Raw genomic sequence first — 21,196 nt, forward strand, 5'->3', positions numbered from 1 at the left:
AGGACGCTTGCCTCTCTCCACCCAGGTACAGTATACAAATGGGTATTACGTCAAAACACAACTGCGTTGATTACTGATTGCAAAAACATTATGGTAATATTTTTTAAGATAACTTTATTTCGTCCACAAAACAAGTGGAAATAATGGTGCTTGTCTCATACAAAGTTAAAACATTAACGGAAAAACAAATATACAGTCGTGTTTGATTTGAACATTACCGGAGTAAAACTATGAAGCGCTTATATATTTTGTGCATACTATTACAATTACATAAAACATTTTAAATTAGGCCGACTGTAGAATGTTAGCCTATATGGTTAGAGAGCAGTATTATTACATCTGTGTACATACAAAATAAAGCCTTTCTTTGTATGAAGATTACGTCCAGCATTTTAAGGTGTTCGTCATCGCACAGAACTAAAGTTAATCCACAAATACACACAATACGATCACAATTGAGGTGTTGCTAATGCTGATAATTAGCACTATTGTTTTCATCAAATTTACACACGTGAAAGATATACACGGGCATACGGTCCTTTAAAAAAAATGTTCAAACGTCGTTCTAGAATTAAATAAATTTAAATTCATAAAAATAAAGAAGCTTACATGCGGTACTTAAAGACATAGATCGATATTGATTAAAATGTTAATTTTCATCATTATTGATGATGTAGGCTACATATCTAGTTTATTACAATTGTAAGAATGAAACTAAATGTATTAAATCAAAATCAAATAGGACAAGAAGAAAAGAAACAAAAACAGGCAGTTTGGTTGCAAAGAATCTTTTGAAATACAGTGTGTTTACAATGATATTTATTCTCACTGAAACGGAAATAAAGGTTAGTTTACAAAGAACCATAGAGTAAAGAATAATTCTTTACTCCATGCAAAGAACCTATAACACAAGAATCTCCTTCAATTCGCATTCAAAACACAGTATCGGAAGTACAGGGTTAAAGGGTCAAACTGGGCGACGCCATTTCACAGCATGGAGCAGCGCCCCCTTCAAACTAGGAAGTCAAAACTATTAAAGAGGGCTCAGTCAATTACTCTATCCCCTCTATCTATTCTTTGCCTCTATGGTATTAGCAGATCCCCTCTATGATTTTGACTTTCTAATTTGATGCGGGCGCGCTACTCACAATGGCGCCACCCATTAGCTCTATTCTATCCTACAATGCCTTTCTTCGCAATTGTTACAAGCTTTGGACGATTCTTGTGTTATAAGTTCTTTGGTTTATCTTACAAAAAAATCAGTAAAAAAATCGATGGAAAATATTCTCAAAATTAGAAATACCACCGATAAAACTTCTCAAAATGCGTTTTAAATGTAAATATTCTCAGTTAGTTACTGTTTCGATTTCTAAACTTCTGTTACACTTCCTCTTTAAGTTATAGGTATAAATTAAAGTTCCATCAAGCAAAGTTAAACTTGAGAAGGAATTCTTTTTCGTTTAGAGTTGTAGGCCTACTTTTGTGGAATGGTCTTGAGGCTTGGGTAAACCATCCATTAAAGTTCACACCGTTTGTACAATATGACATAATAACCGCGAGCGGGGCTTATAAGCAATATGCTTCGCCTCAATTTCCCTCTATTCATACGACTATGATGGATTACAAGTACCAAGTATGTGTACCTCCCATTCTCGACCTGCGCAGCAGTGACGTAACGTACGTAGAGATCTGAGGCCCTTTTTTAGCCTTTTTCGACATATTTTAATGCCTTTTTCCTCTGGGCACTGCAGTGCAGGGCTCCTGGGTTTAGAGTGAGCGCGTATTTTCGTTACCCAACTGCTGCGCAGTCTATACCTTTGGATAAATTACCATAAAATAACAGCACAAACAGTTTATAGTAAAATAGTTTATTTCTACGGAATCAATATTTAAAATATACACAATATTTACACAAATAGCCTACACAGTATTACACTAAAAGAATGTATAGATATAATTAAAATACTATTTTGTGTTCACTCTGATGTTGGCAATGCGTTGAAGACTTCATAGCATTTATGTTATAACAAAAAGGATTCTACTTTAAAAATCTTATAATACAAACATACTTAACTGATACTTTTGAATATAATAACTTTTTCGTTTAAATTATTAAATATGATGGCCTATATATAGTAACAAATTATTGTATTGTGTTTCCAACGGAAAATTACAATTGTCAGGAATGGTTAATTTCTATTGGTTCTCAACAGCATTGGGGTCACGACACGTACAGTCTGCTTCACAATTTGGCGGGAAAGGTATAACCTCATTATCAGTAACAGTTGACACGCAGCAATCTCCACCGTCCCAGTGACAATAAGCTCGGTTGTTAATTCTATCGCAAAATCCGTCACTGACAAAGTTCTGAAAGATGAAATAAAAAATGGAAATTTAAAGTTTAAAATGACCAACACTATTTCTTAAAAAGTTCTTTTTAAAGTCATCAATGGAACCATCGGAATTCTCTTGTATGACACAGAATAAGTATATGTTACAGTATTATAGCAATTTTTCGCATTTTCTTTTCTTTGTATTGTTTTGTTATCTTCGGTAATTCTTAATAAAATTTAATATGCTGGCAACAGAAAACCTATGAAATATGTTATTTGACCTTTTCTGAACACTATAGGCCTAAGATAAACTAATTCCAATACAATCGACCATAAGAACAATTAAAAGATTTAAGAAACATCTAGCCTACTACTGATCATGTTTCAATAAGACACGTACTCCAAAACAAGATGTTCGACAAACATTCTAATTACTGTTGAACCTATAACCAGTTGGAGAAATGGAGAATGCTGAAACAAATATTTAAAGTGGTGTAAAATGAATTAGCATCAGTGCAACTTACCTCTTGACAGACTTTGACACAGGAGACAGCCGAGGGATCTGGGTACCATTGGCGCTGATCTGTACAGATGATGTGTTTTGAGCGCGATTTCCACGTGTAAGTTATAGGCTCACCATTGTCGAATATCGCTTCATGACCATCTGCACAGGCTGCGGTGCAGTTTGTACCTATTTATAAATCAAGCCAAATTTTATTTTGATTTAAAGAGTTCTTATTTTGTATTTAGACACAACCACCTCACTAATTTTTTAACTCCAAATTTTACTTATTTTTTTTGACAAACCAGAAATATAAAAACAAATATGGCCTAGACACTGATAAAAGGATAATGATGAGGAGAGACAGAGCAATTAAAACCCATGGGGCTTGTCTCGCCAAAAGTAGGCTTACAATTACAGTAAACAGTATCGCCTCTAAATTTCAAATATTGCTTTAGAGATAATTTAAATTTAAAGACACACACTGTTCGTTATAAATTCTAGAATTCATCGAGCATGGAATAATATTGTTTTGTTTCTGTGGTGATTTATCGTGAAGGAAAACAAATATTATTAGATTTTTCAGTGAAATACCGGGTCTTCCCCAATTTGTATTAACAGATTCTACCGAAGGAAATCAACGAGACATCGTATAGCTAGCATACGATGCTCGTACGTTACACTGCTGCTCTTTTCCAGCTAGGACTACAAAACTAAGCCTGGATAAGGTAGACTAAGAACCTCTACGAGAGAACATTCGACGCGAGCTACGGGTATTGTTTTTCTCTTTTTATCATAATTAACCTCAGAACGTACATTTTAAGACACAAAATGCCATGGTTTTAATATTTTTAAAGATGTTTTTACAAAATGTAAACTTTTAAGGCAAGGAATGACCTGGTTTAGTATTTTGAAAGTTATTATATGAATTGATTTACAAAATGTAAACAATTGCAGGAAAAGTAAGTAAAAGTTAATGGAATTGTGTTAGAGATAATAATGTATAAAAAGAGGAATGCAGTACTAGTAGAAATGATGTAGAGAAAATATAAAAACAATGTGCCGCTGGAAAATGTTATTTGTAAAAAATTGTTCGTAAACAGATGATAAAAACAAACATTGTCAATATAATAATATGTATAGTGTATTGAAATGAAAATGTTTAGAGAAAAATATATGTAAATAGATAGGAACATATGCATGGAAATAAAAGTGGGATGAACCCACAAAAAAAAACATATTACAAACATACCAATGGTGTAAGTATTTAAATTACAGGTAAACTTCACTTCGTTGCTATTTTCAGGTTCTGGACAGTGGTGAGAGTCCATATTTTGACGACAACCTTCAAACGCTTCATCCCAAGTCTTATCCCAGCCTTTTTTCAAACACTTTACAGTAGCCTAAAGAGAACATCAACGATTAAAATAACATTGTTATTATTACATACTGATGTTGGTGATTGGAATTTAGTTATGTTTAACTATCAAATGTAAATAATTGTAAAACAACTGTAGGCCTACACAAAATTATACTCGACTTAAATCTATATGTGACATATAGAGAACAAAAGAAAAGCGCTATACACGACGATAATACACTCTTTTAAACGAGCATAAATCTATTGCACCTGGTGTCAAATACAAACATCCTACCAAGTTTTTAAGTCCGTCAACTCCATAGTCATAATAACTGCTTTACCACGGATATGATTTGGAAAGAGTTGTAATAATATTTAAAGAGTATGACCGTTTCCGAGTGACTAGGATTGCGAGATTAGATTTTACAAATTCCCATGCCTTGCTAGAATGGTACAAAGATGAAATGGCTTAAAAGGCCCATTTACACTAGGACGATAACGATCGACGATAAATATATAAGCATACATTTTGTTTACATAAAACAAAAGAAATTAGAAGGTTTTCGTTCTAGAACTATAGGACAATCATTTATGCTGTCTTTGATAAAATAATACTTTTTAAATTCCAATCAAATGACGTCATGATAAACACAAACCATAACATTGTTGTAAGAGCAAAAATATCGTGACAATACATATTTTTGCTCTTACTAATCATGACGTCATTTGATTGGACGTGTGAAAATATCATTTTCATCAAAGGAAGCATAGATGGTTATAGTTCTAGAAAAGTGTTTATATTTGTTTTGTTTTATGTACGAAAAATGCATATTTGTCTATTTATCGTCGATCGTTATCGTCCTAGTATAAATGGGCATAAACAGAAAATTTTCAAAAATACTCACCACGCTATCGATGGTACCTGGACAATGAATTCTACATTCACTATGAAGATAATTGCCATTACTGCAACTATACACTCCGTTATAGAAGGAAGGAGGAGGAGTACATTCTCTACGGACACACGACGGACCTAACCATTCGAAATTATCTCCACATTTTAGACGAATTCGTCGGCTAATAAACAAACATAATTCAGATAAGTTAAATTTAGCGTTTAAAATGTCTTGTAAATAATAATAAACATATTACAGATATACCAATATATTTTTTGTGCCTTTTTTCAAACATTTTATGATCGGGATTCAGACAATAAATTTCTTTAAAAAGATTTGAAATGATGAATTATGAGTGTTAATGGTAACGTCATTGAACTTTTCTATAAAATATTCAACTTACCTCTTTGGATTATCTTTAATGTGGTATCCAGCTTTACATTTAAAAATAACGTAGCTTCCAATGGTAAACGTGATTTTCTGATTAGGAACTTGAAACGAGTTTTCTGGTTCTGTTGGTGATGCACATTCTTGTTGACAAAATGCATTTGGTAAAGAATATCCACCATCATCTAAACAGGTTACACGGTTATCTGTTCCTAAAATACACAATGTTTTTGTGTTTAATAGCACTTTGTTGTAAGATAGGCTAACAGGCAACGTGTTTGCGTTGAATAACCAAGGGCCACGTTTATTTTTTAAATTAGTACCTATCAACTCAAACAATATTTGATAATTTTCGACGAATGGAATCATTGACTAAAAGGAAAGGAAACGTAATTACCTTGCATTTTTGCTGCTGCATTGCATTCAAAATTACAAGTACTTCCATAGAGCGTTCCTTCTGGACATGAAGTCACTGCGTAAGGGACGTTAGGAAACCCACAATCAACAGGTGTACATATCACTTGGTGGTCTTCCCACTGGCCGTTTACACACATTATCTGGCAAGACAATAACACTGTTAAGAGCCGTTCTCTCGTAAAGCGTGGTTCCCACTAGCGACGCAACACAAGGACGTAACGCAACGCAAGTGAATTGACCAATCACAAGCGATGGCTTATTCGCTTGTGATTGCTAACTGTCTATAACTTCATTAGTTAAAACGCTTGCGTTGCGTTTACGTCCTTGCGTTACGTTCTAGTGGGAACCAAGCTTTAAGCTTGGTTCCCACTAGGACGCAACGTAAAGGACGTAACGCAAAGCAAAGTGATTTGACCAATCACAAGCGATAAATTAAATTATTCCAAACAGTCGCTTGGGAACCAAGCTTAAGAATAAAAGAGTTGGTGGCAAAATGTTTGTGTATTAGGTTTGTTTGTTTGTGGTTAGGATGGTCATGTGGGATCTGCTGCTGATGTAAGCCAAATTGAAAAGAAAACAAAAACATGAAAGAGGTCCGAGCTCTAATTAATGAGTTTACATACATAATGCATTATTCTTATACATAAACTATTTATTTTTCATCAAATCAAATAAATAAAACAAAAATATCGTTTATCAAAACATTACCAATATCCATTAAAAAAAACCCAGGAAAAATGAAATTTGCCCGTTGCCATGGAAACATAGGTGTGGAATAAAAAATACTCTCTTTTGATTTCTCTCAACAGATATATATATTATTATAGTCATGTGCAAACTTTGAAAGAAATCATTTTAATCTGTCACTATTTGTTACATTTCTTTGATTCTTACATACATATGGAGTATTAATATTGTATTTATGTTCAAGATTGAACCAATCTTACCTTATATTTGTATACTGGTCTGTAACCTTTGTTGCATTGTATAGTATAAATGTCTCCTTCTTTCACAATATCACCTACTTGTCGGTTAAGAGTTGCGTGCTGCACCTCTGGAACTATACATGTGGGCATATCACACGAGTACCGGTTACACTGTTTGGTAACTGGATTGTACAGATCATCATCACCGCACGATTGTAAATTGTATAGGTCAAAATCTTTCAAAGATCTTAGGCGAACACCTGAAATTCTGACATATTTGTAATCGAACTCGATGAGGACTTCGCGTGAGTAGTAAAATCTTTTGCTGAGGTCGTGTTCTACATTAAAAGTGGCTGGGTTGGAAGCACACAGGAGTGGTACATCTTTGTTCAAAACATGATTAACTCCTATGTAAATACAAACAAATTAAAATACATTTTTAAACAATGGTCTTTCTAAAATAAAATTAAAAGAGTTATTATTTTGTTTTATTAATATGAAATAAAGTGTAAATAAATCTTTATAACCAATTTATTTAAATATGTTCATTTTTAGCATACCTCTGGTGTCGACTAACGTAACAGATGCTCTTGTAGGAGGTGTTGTCCGTGATGTCACACCATCGCCAGCGATATAAATCAGAACTCTAGTCGCAACTACTTCTATAGGAAACCCAACCTAACATCAGACAAAAAATAAATAACTTTTTGAATTTACAAAAAAGAATAAGTTCTAATGTTAGCACCACTGGGAAAAATGTTACCTGACCTTGCACAACTTTTTCAAAAATATCAATAGTCTTCAAAAAATTCAGAAAATAAACTGTATATTATTATTAGTAATATTACCTTCAACCATATATTTTGGTCATGAAAACCGGCCCTGCATGGATACCATACAAATTCCTCTTTTAACTCGTTGCTACAAACCTTTGATAAAAAAAAAATATAATGAATCGTAGTTTATTCCAAAAGACCACTACTTTTAACATTTTTCGGGGTTTACCATGGTACTCTTTTTCTATTAATATTTGGTTTAAGTTAATGATAAATTAAACATTATACAAGTAGATGCAAGTTGGGGATGGGCAGTGCATCTGCAGTAGCAAGAAGGGAGTGACAACAGATGAACATATTGACAGAAAGTTAAGACAAAAACGCAAATAGAGGAGCGACATCTCATCTTATACATGAACAACTTGGGCGAGAACAGAGAAGACCAGAAGGAAATTGCAGATGCTTGAGAAAGGATACACCCGACAAGGGATGATGGAGCCGAGATTAGGAACAAAACACAGCACTATAAATAACATAAGTTATTTGATTACCTGATCCCTCGGGGGTTCTCCATAGATGTTACTCTCTGAACACTCTGTTCCTTGATATCGTGGGTTGCCTCGGGCGTACGAAGCCCACTGATCATAGAATCTTGGCGGAGTATAAAAACCACAATCTGCAACGTTCGTCTCCTTCTCAAAATCCTCGCAGTGACCGTCACTATCATAACGGTAACAGAGGCTAGGCTCACCTGAAATAAAAACAAAACTACATTCACAAAAAATACACAGTATTTTTTTAAGGTAAACAGCTACATTTATGGTGATAAATCGATGAATTAAAAGTTCTGCGCAATTTAAATACTAATACATACACAAAAACTCATAAAATATTATTAAATTACAATTAGCATAACAAGAACTTACCCTTACAACTGAAATCTGTTTCCTCGTTACAGTTGACGTTACAGCCGTCGTGGTTGAAGACATTTCCATCGTCACATGACTCATCACTAAAACCCCCAAAAAAGAACACATTAATTTTATCTAATTTCTAATAATAGTAAGCATTTGTCGCACTAGTAGTATAGACTTACTTAATTGTTCTTTTATTTAAGAAGATTTCGATATAAACACTAACCTCTCAATAATACCGTTTCCACAAAAGCTAAATCCCGTTCCGATGACAAGTGGTGGTGATAAGTCAGTTATTGTGTTTTCTGAGCTTACACCGACACGGTAGGTATATTTTGTAAATTTGTTGACAGAGCTAGAAATTAATAAACATATTTTCTATTATGGTGATATTGGTAAACAAACAAGAATAAAAGTGTTTTTATTCGTTTAATAGAACTATTTTGGAAATGGTCATTGAAACTTACTCGTCCACAAATGTTGTAGAATCTACCAGTTTCTCGACTTCTCCCTCAAATGGTGGATTTCTTGTCAGGAGGTACTTGATCGGCTTACAAGACTTACAACCACGATGCTCAGGTTTTGATATCAACTGGACAGAATCAATTGCAACATAGAGGCCATTTGTATAGATTATCACAGATTTCACTGGTTCCATAACGTTGTTGATTCTTGTGCTGTAGGGGATGTCACAATAAACGTCAGGGGCACCTAGACTGATTCGAGTTCGGTTGACAGTCACTAATTCAATATCGTGGATTGCTCGATCAGTGCGTACTGTCGTCACCCAGACAGTCAGTCTTGATGGGATTACTGGATATTTAAAATTAACCTTTAGTTTGCAGAATTCGCATTCGTTTTGATCTATCCGCCAAGCTACGGGGTCTATAGCACATCTGGCACTGTTTGGAGGACCTATATACAACAATAAAGAAATTTAATAATTAATTGAACAGGATTTTTACATATGAAAGCCAATACACGCGTAAGACATGCGGATACAATGCCACAATATTAAATCTCAATGTATATAATAATGCGTAAGAACACTAACCCGTTGCTTGTTGCGGTGAATAATCACCATATGTAATTTTAGAATGTGGCGAGGAAGCTGTGTCACCATACTGTATAAGAACATCTCCTGTCATGCACTCCTGGCACAGCTCAGAGTTTAACGCAACGTTGTGGCCGCTAAGTGGAGGCTGCCACGCCAATGTAAGCGAATTACCTAACTTGGAGATCACATTTGGCGGTAAAGGCATAACTGAAGGTCTTCTTTCTTGTTGCCATGACTGAAAGAAAAGATCCAGGTAACAATGCATGCGAGCCGCCTGCTGAGGAGTGAAGGTGCTGGTGCATGAATCATCTAAAAGAAAAAAATGTACAATGTTGATGTCTTTTTTCTTGCTATCTTCTTTTTTCTTGAAACACATTTCCCGTAAGGTAGTGTTTCGGGTTGTAAATCAAATAAATTAGTTTGGTTATTAAAACATTATATTAATTATAAACAATTGTTTGTTACTTTACTTACTTGCGTAGCTCATGTAATTCGTAAACGGTGTGTCATAAAAGTGACCTAAACCACAATGCCCATCAGACTCTTTCGGTAACGGATCCCGACAATATCTATTCGAAGGTGTTGGGTTGGTATCGGCTATTAGATCACCAATTTCTAGGCTGGGTTCAGTTTCAAAACATTCATCATCGCAAGTCATCTCTGTGACACCATGGAAGACATGCCATAAACCTAGGCTGTGACCAACCTCGTGGATAAGCGTGTCCATTAATTCTTGTGCACCATATGCATCGGCATGTACTATAATACCACCTATAGATGAAATGACACAATTTAGATAAAACAAAAGACAGGAAACTTGTTTATGAAAGTATGATTATATTTGTTTAATCCTAACTTATTTCTCCATGCTTTAATTAAAGGTTTCTAACGGTTTTATTAAAAAAATTTTAAAAAGACATATAAACTAATATTTCTTTCTCTTATGTTGGTTAAATTTAAGTTACTTTGTTCCTGAATTGTTGTTTAGATAAACCTAATAATATAAATAGTGAAGAATGATTGTTCATGCTATACGGTGAGGACCTACTCAACAAGCCTTCTTTCAAATTATACGAAGTAACGCAATTGAAACAAATTTGGTTTCCGGAACAATCTTACCTTGCGTACCATAAACGTTAACATCCCATGGCATTGTGGCTACGCCCAAGAATGATTTTTCAAAGTAGGCACCAACGTAGATGTTTAGGTATTGAACAGATTCCAATCCAATGACGGTCTTGAATTCCATTTCTCCAATAAACATACTGAAAATAAAATTCAATATTAGGCCTTAATAACAATAAACAATAAGCAGTAGTAGTTTAAAAAAAAATAAATTGAGCTCAGGGCAAGTTATACATGGACAGAATCTTTCTTTAACACATTTCCACACAATGTAGATTATAAAAACAAAATATTGTAGATACACTTACCAGTATCGTGAAGATGGATCAAAGCAAGTTTCAGCAGTGTCTGTGACGTCAGGATCACAACAATCTCCTCTATCCCAATCATGGTACGCTTTGTTACAGTCTGCGTCACACTTCTTATTACCAATAAGAGATGATGGACATTTAGAATTACGAACATCGCAATCACCACCATCATTGCCAGTATACTGTGGACTACAGTTCGAATCACACTTGCCATTTCCAACATCTTTAGACCCGCAATTAGGAATAATTTTTCTGCTCCTTAAGGTAGTGTTTCTTATCATATGATCGTGTCTGAGAAAGGTGATGTTATAACTATTAATTGCTTTGTTGAGTTCATTATGCTGCCTCTCAATTTGTTCTTGTGACAACAGTGGGTTTGAACCATCGTCGTTTGCTATATTGATCAATCGATAGCGTACTATTTTTGAACGACGCAGCGAACTCCTGTCTATATACGACCTCATTACAACTGGATTATCGCATACAGTTATACCACATTTTGGAGTTACCAAACTTAAGTCATGCTTCTTACTGGAGAGATCTGATGGAATAAGTTCTGGAAATTCACCTTCTTTGCTTGACCATCTTGTGAAGTTATCAAACGGATCCCAGAAAACAAGGTTTCTGAAGATGTCTTCAAATACATGTGATTGGTTATTATACAACTGCGCAACCTCACGATGTGACAACGCTCTGGACCATAAACGCATGTCATCCACAGCACCTCTAAACTGGACACCAAGTTCAAACAAGCCACCAAATTCAAGCTCCTTACACTGTCGTTTAAATTCTTTGAAGATAGGGCGTTTTTGTCCAGTTTTTGAAGACACCATAGCACCATTAATGTACAGCTTTATAGTTGATTCATTGTAGGTAGCGGCGATGTGGTACCATCGGTGGACGCGGTAGCGAAAGGGAGCCGATGCGAAGCGGTCATCCTTAAGCTGGAAATACAGATGAGCATCTTGTTTTTTCCTGCCGGTTGTGACGCCAATCCCCCAGTCACTCGATTTTAATAATCCTTCGCATTTGTCTCTAAGACCTACAATTTCAAAAACAATTCACAATTTTTTGATCATCATTATTAAACTTTGCTAAAACAAAGATTGTTTTCGACGGAATTACTAAACTTTATTAAGGAGTTTGTTGGCGTAGTATTGGTATTACAAATAGTACAATAACAGAGAACATGTTGAATTGTGTTTCTTTTAAAGTATTTACTCTTGTTTTATTGCTATTAATCTAAGGTATACGAGTTTGGGGAAACACTTATTTAAATTATATAAATATAATACTACTAAATGTCTATTCCATGTGTTACATTTTCCGATTTCCGCACATTTGTTTAAGCAACTTAATATTTCACATGATTATAAGTTATATGAATAAATGCCCAAAAACTATGAAATAATCTACCAAAATATGATGTAATTTCATTACATGTGTTGTTTATAAACAATTAATGCAGTTTATTACCGACGGTTAGACGTCAATTACACATACACTTTACATAACAAATAAATACCTTACCTATAACACCAGTTTTTCCAGCTTGCCCTCCTTCAAGCTTCATCCAAAATGCAACAGAAAATTTTCTTCTTGGAATAATTTCAATATTTGTCAAACGAAGAACACCAGACGTCTCCGCAAAATAAGCAGCGTAATCCGTGGGGTCAACAGGGTCAGAATACTGTATGTGTCTGGGGAACTGAGCATGGTCATCCCGCTTTGTACGGCCATGAGATGTCAAACATTGTCTCCCTTTTGGATCTTGTTGCTCTGATTTTCCATAAGCACGTCCACCGGTCAAAACAATACCAACCACGAGTAAAAGTAAGAAACTAGATACTGCCATGCTTGGAGTCAAATGTATAAGCAGTGCTAATCTTAACTACTGCCTTAAATACAATACTCAAATGGGAATAAAATGTGTTTTCTCTACTGTGTACTAATGAGTTGCTGATTGGCTGCGAAACATGGGCCTGTACCAAGGTGTTGTAAAAGCCTTTGTTTGGTTCAATAACACCTTTACGCCTTTATTCTGATTCATTGTTTTTTTTTTGACAATTTGCATACTTAGCAGATGTATATTTTTCACCTCCGCCAAGGAAGTATTTGTTGTCGATCGCGTGTGTTTGTTAGCAAGATTACTCAAAAAGTTACTGCAAGATATTTACCAAATTGAAACCACAGATAGATATGTCATGGACCACTCTTTACTATTATTTTCAGACCTGCTAGTGTTAAAAGATAGGAGAGCAGTCTTAAAGTAACAAGTAACAACTACTTGTCCAAAAAACTTCATTTTTGCATAAGAGGCAAGAGTTATTTGTATATAAAAAAATAATTTGATTTAATGTACAAGTTTTTTTATATGAGTAGTTAAAACATTTATTTCTTTTAACCCGCTTGTTTTTGGGTGTTTGCTGTTCTATTGTGAGTCAACTGAAACTAGTTATTTGGTTACAAACTATTACACCAAATTCGCATACACATGGTTGTAGTGAAATTAGCCTAATCACACAAAGCATTAAGAGACAAAAATAAAAGATATATATTTTTTTCCCCGGAGAATTTTACAGTAGGCGGACGTATGCACAGTTTCTTTGACACCATTGTGAAAGTGACAAAGGCAACATAAGATGGGCGTATACGATTCACAACATAAGTACTCATATCTTTTTATGTTCACACTAAACAAATATTTGAGTTGAATATTTCTTGAGTTCGAGGCAGAGCCAAGTTAAATAGAGCAGTAAATCTGTCAACGAATGAAATAGTCTCACTATTCAACACATACAAACATTCATTATTTTTTAGACTAATGAACGATTGAGGGCTCAATCATGTTTTGAGCGAGAGGGACACACACAACACTACTGTACACTATCTTGAGGTATATTCAGAGCGTCATTTCGACGGCATTCGGCATTCTCTACTTCTACGGAGCGCCATTTATGCCTTTATTTACTTCCGAAATAGAAATAGTACTACGGTAACTGGTCCAGTGGACCAAATTTAACACCAGTGGAGCACAGTGATATAAAATAGAAATAAGTCACTGAATTTTAATATCTTTTCGTATTTTAATACACTGTGCCCAAGTGGACCAAATTTGGCGTCAGTGGAGCACAGTGATATAAAATAGAAATAATTCACGGAATTTTAATATCTTTTCGTATGCTAATACACTTTGCTCAAGTGGACCCAACTTGGAGCCAGTGGAGCACATTGATATAAAATAGAAATAAGTCACTGAATTTTAATATCTGTTTGTATTTTAATACACTGTGCTCAAGTGGACCAAATTTGGCGTCAGTGGAGCACAGTGATATAAAATAGAAATAATTCACGGAATTTTAATATCTTTTCGTATGCTAATACACTTTGCTCAAGTGGACCCAACTTGGAGCCAGTGGAGCACAGTGATATAAAATAGAAATAAGTCACTGGATTTTAATATCTTTTCGTATTTTAATACACTGTGCTCAAGTAGACCCAATTTGGCACCAATGGGAGCATAGGGAAATAGTCAAAAAATACTTTTGGATTTCAAAAATATTTCATATTTTTATTGTTTATTAATTTCTTCTGTAATTTATCATTGTATAGAAAAAATGTAGTGCAGAGTAAAGGAACCATGTCATTATACTGCAAATACTGCAGTAACTACACTTCTATCCAATAATTTGTTTGGTTAATCATACACATTGTCGCCAACTGCTTTGATGGTTTAAATTTTATGTTTAGCGCCCTCAATTTATTTTAATGTAAAAAAAAGGGGGATTAATTCTCTTCGTTACGTGTTTAGAAGAGAATTAATTTTATCTCATCGTAGTTTGGTATGTCGTGCGTTTGTTATGCAAATGAGTGTGCACATGTGCTGTGGGAAAGATGGTATTGTTAGTTATTCGCGATCAACACACAACACAATTTTTATTTTGTTAATCTTTTACATTAGAATTGTAATTCTACCGTTACACATTATAGTGTATTTTTAAATATCCGTTTTATGCAAGATATTGTATTGTAAGCCTACTAATATGTTGCGAATAAAATTTTATGGCAGAATAAATAAATATATTTTAAGCAGATCTTTGAAATTGAACATATATGAAGTCGAGTTTTTTTAAAACCCAGCCTAAAATTCGCATCTGGATAGTTGAAATTTAACATTATAATTATCAATAGGTGATACGATAAATCTAATTGTTTTCTAAATTATAGAAATATTAAAATTAGTAAGTAGGCTTTTGTGTGCTAGCTCTGTTTGTATTTCATAATTTTGTTTCGTTGAATCACCGTCACGGCCGCGTGCATTGCATGTCTCACACTTGGGAAACATTCACCATTGTATGGCTGGTCTTGAAGACTTTTATATTTCGTTTCATAACGAAGCTATTGTAGCTATTTTAAACAGTTTGGTAAGCCCTGCGTTGTTATGCAAATGAGTTTGTGCAGGTGTAATGGGGAAGATAGTATTGTTAGTCCTTCGCGGTGAACACGCCACAAAATTAAATTTAAAAGTTAAATTTTGATTTTGTTAATCTTTATTAGAAATTCAAATCATGTAAAGATACAATTTTCTGGGCGGAAATCTGTAAACTCCCCTCCTTTAGTTTACAAAAGTAATCTGGAAAAGAACCCCATGTGGAAAAGAAGCTTATACGTTAAAAAGAAGCCATTCGAGGTGTTATGGTGTCTATTTAATGGAAAAATGAATGCCATACACTTTTGTTTATGATTTAAGGTCCATTTTCCTAGGCCTGACATTTTTAACCTCTCTTTCAAAAAAAAACCCCCAATATTCATTAAAAAAATATCCGTAGAGGTTCGAACCCCAGCTGATACCACTCAAAACTGAGCATTACCCGTTGCACCAAAAACTGAAACATGACTGAACAGACTGATAATTGTCTATTTATACGTGTATTACGTAATACATCATTGCATCATTAAATATCCTATTAACCTTGATAAAACCAAAATGATTAGTTAGCTCAGTCGTGTTGACAACACGTATGTCGTCGGTTCGATTCCCACGCTGGTCGGTGGAATAGAGTTAAAAGTATGCGACCACTGTGTTTGGGGTTCATAGAATTATACCTCCCCCTTTCCACCACACATCTTGAGAAGGCACTGGCAATGATGTGGTGGAAACGAACCCAAGGCTGCTGCAGGGCCTTATTTCGAAGCTTAGACTAATTCCGCCGCCGGGCTAGGCCATAGGCATATACGAAGTCGAGTTTTTAAAGTAGAAAACCCCACCTAAAATGTTGAAGTCGCATCTGGATAGTTGAAATTTTAACATTATCATAACTTTATCATAGGTGACTATGTATAGTAATAAGTATAAGTAAGTACATTTCTGGGCTCTATTTTCATTGCTCTGCCTCAACTATGGATGGGCTAGTACTGGAGACTTAATATTTAATTTTATATTTCATTTAATAGGTGCACTTTCCGGGGACAAGTTCATATATTGTCCTGGTGAGTCTTATATAGTTTGTTTCATTCAAATCATGTAACGCCATTTTTTCGGGCGGGAACCTACTGTATACAGCTCTTTTTTCGTCGTTGCTCAGCCCCAAGCATGGTGGGGTACTGAAGATTCTTATGCATGTTGTTTGAAAACATAATAGATGTCATTTTCGGGTACCTTGTAGCTCTATTTTAAACAGTTTGGTATGTGCGTGCGTTGTTATGCAAATGAGTCTGTGCAGGTGTATTATGGTAAAGATGGTATGTTAGTCATTCGCGTTCAACACGCCACACTGTTAAATTTTGATGCTGTTAATTATTTACATTAGAAGATTTTTCAAATCATGTAAATAAAAAAAATTCCGGGCGGGAAGCTAGCAGTTCCCCTCGTTTAGTTTGCAAAAGTAATCTCGAAAAGAACTCCATGTGGAAAGGAAGCCCACCCAAGAGTACTAAAAATGAAGGAGCACATGGGCTTCTTTTCGAGGTTTTATGGCAGTCTATTTAATGGAAAATAATGCCATGCAACTTTGTTTCTGATTTTAAAAAAGGTCCACTTGACATTTACAATCCTCAAAATATCTCTCTTTCAAAATAAAAGAAAAACAATATTCATTATTTTCCATTTAAAATTTAATAAAGGCATAAATGGCGCTCCGTAGAGAAGTAGAGAATGCTCCAGTCGTCAGAGTGACGCTCTGAATATACGTACCTATATATCTTGACACAACACAACACATGTGTGTGAAGTTTGTATACACAATAATAAGAACGTGCCGAATCACAGGTAGTACAGGAAAACTATGAATTATGGTTGAAAAAATTGCAACAGAATTGGATCACGGGCATTTTAGGTACCGGGCTTTTTTATAGGGTTATTCCATTCGAAAAAATAGGGGTGCATTGTGTATTAATCGTGGATTGTATTTAACTAACAGTTGACCCAGAACAGACTGGTGACGTTTTGAATGTTCCACTTTAGCTACGGGGGAGGTAAGTTAGTGTACAGTGTATTACACAACACACAATTAATTGATACTAACGACAATGTTATTTTTATTCTCTTCTACAGGTCATTTCACATTTCTTTTACCACAGTTGTTTTGATGTATGGTTAAAGTGAATTATTTATTTAAGTAAATTAATAATAGAACTTAAACTTAGCTTTGTAAAAAATCAAAAACAATAACAGTTAAAGTATTCAAAATTGTTTTATTCTCAAAATAATTAAGTAAATTTAAATAAGTAAACGTAAAATATAAATGTTTATTCTCAATCGTTTAACTAACTTTAACAATGTTTTTGTTCCTAAATTCTTCAAATAATTAGAAAAGTAAATTAGAAACTTTAACTTAAAATAAAAATTTTATTCTGAATCTTTTAACTATTAACAATGTTTTTATTTATTTTTATGCTTAAACTAAACTTAGGCCTGTGGATACATTTCAGCGATATGCGCTAATATAGTGTCAAATGCGGTCTCTAAATTCTTGCCGTGTTCCTCTCGCCACATAAATTCGTCCAGGTATTCGCCTAGCCATTCTCGTTTCACTCCTCTCATATTCTTGAATTTAGATTTCGCTTTACACCAGTATGATTCGATGTTTTGGGTGTGTGTCCCATCTACGGGGTTGACGAAGTGGCGGGAGTGGTTGACGGTGCGGTGACTCTCAATTGTTGGTATTTCCGCAACACGGCGATATGCAGCCCACTGGTCCGAATGAATGATGGTTCCAGGTAGAGTCTTTGCCTCGATGATTGGTAACAGTGTTGCAGCAGATCTGTCGGGTACAATTTCCATGTGTCCCTTTGCTGGCGTTGTGGTCGTGTCTACTAGTCCAAACACCCAGACTTCTTCGGCTGGTGCACGGCCTCTACCATTCTGAAAGATAAATAATAAAAACCCATATAAATACACATAGAAAAATTAAATTAAAAAAAGGGAAGCTGTTGGTTAAAATCATAGTTAAGGAGCTGGAGAAAAGATATGCCAAAGAGTAAGCATGTCACATAATAATTATGTCAAGTCAATGTTAAAATAAAAAGGAGACATAATAAAAATAAATGCAATAGTTACCTTACGAGAGTGGCTGAAGCAGCTCTCATCAATTTGGACAACAACTCCAGGTCCACCAAGAAGAGTCGGCGTGTCGATGAGTTTTCGAGAGCAGACATCTCGCAGGTACCGAAATTGCTGTATTACCTGTTTCGGCTTTAGTCCTGTGAGTACCGTAGTCTAAAAGAGAAGAGTATAATTTAATACATAAGAATTATTTTAGTAATATTACAGGGGTATAATCACGATTTTTTGTTATGAGCTGTACAAACTGCAGGATAAAACATTGTAATAAAGGACTGTCACAAAAATATTTATCATACCAAATTAATCACAAGAGTAGATCGTTTTTGGTAACATTGTAGTGGGCATGATTGAAATGGCAGGAGAGACAAGAGTGTAATTTAATACATAAGAATGAGTAGATGTTCGTTTTGGTAACATGACAATGGACATAAAATGGCAGGATAGACAAAATAATGAATGGAAGAAATGTTAGTAGCCTAATTCACCAAAAAAAAAACAGTACGTACTTGCTTTACTGGTATATCAAGTGACCAAAAATACACCAACTGTAGCCATTGATCCATAAGTAATTTCATCCCAGATAGAAAAGTTCCCTGTCGCAAAGAAACAGTGCGGCGGCATCTATGGCATCGCCAGGTCAAGCCATCAGAACCTATAAAAAATTGTTTGAATTAGTAATTTTTTAATATAAATAGATCAACAACATATATTTAAAATATTACAATATACCGTATGACATGCTCGGTAGCAAGTAAAATAACAAACATTGATCCTTTTACTAACATTTAAAGTGCTACTTCTTAAACAACCTACTTATTAAATAGCAAAGTATCAAAATATCATCACAATTCCATAATTATAGCCGCATGGTAAAAAAGTGTGTAATATTGAAAAAACGAGAATAAACTTACGAGCACGAGTTGATATGTACATAGGTGTCACACAATGTACACAGTCTTTATCTCTCGGAAAGAGTCCTCTTCTCTGGAAAAATTCAAGGTAGTCATCTCGGCTATTGAAACGATGGTTTCCAATCGCTGGCAGCATGATAGTAAGTAATTTGTAGATTTCGATGTAAAGTTCGCAAGATAAATTAGGAAAATGGTGAATACTCTGAAAACTAACTCCATTTTATACTATTTTGCAGTCACCAACAAATGCTAAGTTCGTTTTCATACTCTTATTTTATCGGCGTGCGCAAACAACTTGGTAAATCGTACATTCTTTCGCGCAAAACAAAGCGTTTGATGCGGCGCGCTCAAAGTAACAACACCTATTGTTTCGTCCCACCAAAGGTGATATTTTTGCGGTGCCCACAAAAGCAACACATAAAACAATATAATTTTTAATAGATATCAGTTTCCATCTCAATTTTTATATGGATATAGAAAATACAATATTACATAGAATGTACAAGAAATTGTTTTCAAAAACACACATGTTATGTGTTGGAAAAATGTGTATAACAAACTAACGTAAAAACTTATAATTATAAGCAATCTAGTATTGGAGGCGTAAAGGTTTGTTTATTATTCGATTAATTTTTACTTGTGTTATGTTCATCTCTACATTTTTGTTAACCAGGAATATCTGGTCTCTTTAACCAGTTTATTGTCATCACTGATTGACCAGGATATCTGGTCTCTTTAACCAGTTTATTGTCATCACTGATTGACCAGGATATCTGGTCAAGTGATACCAGTTTATTGTCATCACTGATTGACCAGGATATCTGGTCAAGTGATACCAGTTTATTGTCATCACTGATTGACCAGGATATCTGGTCAAGTGATACCAGTTTATTGTCATCACTGATTGACCAGGATATCTGGTCAAGTGATACCAGGATTTATTGTCATAATTAATTAATACGTTTCTGGTCGAATTTGATCAGGTTGTTTTTAAAGTGCAGTCTAGGCCCAACAAATATTTGTCTCCTTGTCGGTTTTTTATAGTGATATAAACATCACCTAAGTTGATAAGCCATACAGTAGCATTATTATATTGTAACACAGGCAAAATGAGAATTCCGTAGTCCCATAATCTTACCTAAAATAAAGTTACATTTACTTGTTCTTGTTTTCTTCAAGTCGTCGTCATTGATGATTCCTTTGACAATGAGTGAGAGAGACCAGCAATATATGATTCAACATAATTATGTTTATTTATTACACTTGTATATTTATTTATTTTCATTTTACTTTTTAATAATATTGAATAATTACACAAGGTAACAAAAACCAATACGATTTATAGATTATTGTCGAGAAGGACTTCAGTGTAAATATAGATAAAAACGTGTAAAGAACTTCGGGGAACGGTGTAGTATATATATATTTTAATTATTTTTAGGAATTTGTACATAGAAGACTCTAAATCTTATAAAATTATAGGATCTATGTACACATTGCTAAAAAAAAGTATAGGGCGTTGATTCATGACTCATTGGCTAGATAATGGACAAAGCTTTCTATTTACGTCTCCATTGTTGTTACGCACCTATAGTATACGGCTTCCATTGTTTTCATTGGGACTGCCTGGCCAAGTCTCTAGCATCGTGTTACATAGGCCTAATATAACATAGTTAAAATTAAATATAAACAAAATAATATATGGATTACGTACTTG

General features: G+C 34.5%; 3 protein-coding genes across 3 annotated transcripts in view; 1 reads left to right on the forward strand and 2 right to left on the reverse strand.

Annotated features, from left to right (window-relative positions):
* The window catches only part of LOC144837401 (28S rRNA (uridine-N(3))-methyltransferase-like), an 85,556-nt gene that overhangs the window by 55,100 nt on the left and 9,260 nt on the right, over positions 1-21,196 (forward strand). Inside the window, exon 2 of the mRNA XM_078692477.1 lies at positions 17,213-17,272. The gene's annotated coding sequence lies outside the window, so the exon portion shown is untranslated. The remainder of the gene's footprint in view (positions 1-17,212; positions 17,273-21,196) is intronic.
* Positions 1,866-12,989, reverse strand: LOC144837798 (pappalysin-1-like). Its single transcript, XM_078693055.1, has 18 exons — positions 12,535-12,989; positions 11,002-12,046; positions 10,688-10,833; positions 10,043-10,339; positions 9,566-9,877; positions 8,979-9,426; positions 8,738-8,866; positions 8,524-8,609; positions 8,149-8,348; positions 7,670-7,750; positions 7,382-7,499; positions 6,843-7,228; positions 5,876-6,035; positions 5,495-5,690; positions 5,101-5,272; positions 4,088-4,238; positions 2,858-3,024; positions 1,866-2,367 (listed from the first exon to the last, which is right to left on the reverse strand). The coding sequence occupies exons 1-18, from the start codon at positions 12,857-12,859 to the stop codon at positions 2,197-2,199; spliced, it is 4,590 nt and encodes a 1,529-aa protein (XP_078549181.1). The 5' UTR covers positions 12,860-12,989; the 3' UTR covers positions 1,866-2,196.
* Positions 17,912-19,416, reverse strand: LOC144838083 (uncharacterized). Its single transcript, XM_078693442.1, has 3 exons — positions 19,075-19,416; positions 18,563-18,721; positions 17,912-18,367 (listed from the first exon to the last, which is right to left on the reverse strand). The coding sequence occupies exons 1-3, from the start codon at positions 19,141-19,143 to the stop codon at positions 17,912-17,914; spliced, it is 684 nt and encodes a 227-aa protein (XP_078549568.1). The 5' UTR covers positions 19,144-19,416.

This window comes from Antedon bifida, chromosome 3 (genome assembly GCF_963402885.1).
Source record: "Antedon bifida chromosome 3, ecAntBifi1.1, whole genome shotgun sequence".
Taxonomy (NCBI): domain Eukaryota; kingdom Metazoa; phylum Echinodermata; class Crinoidea; order Comatulida; family Antedonidae; genus Antedon; species Antedon bifida.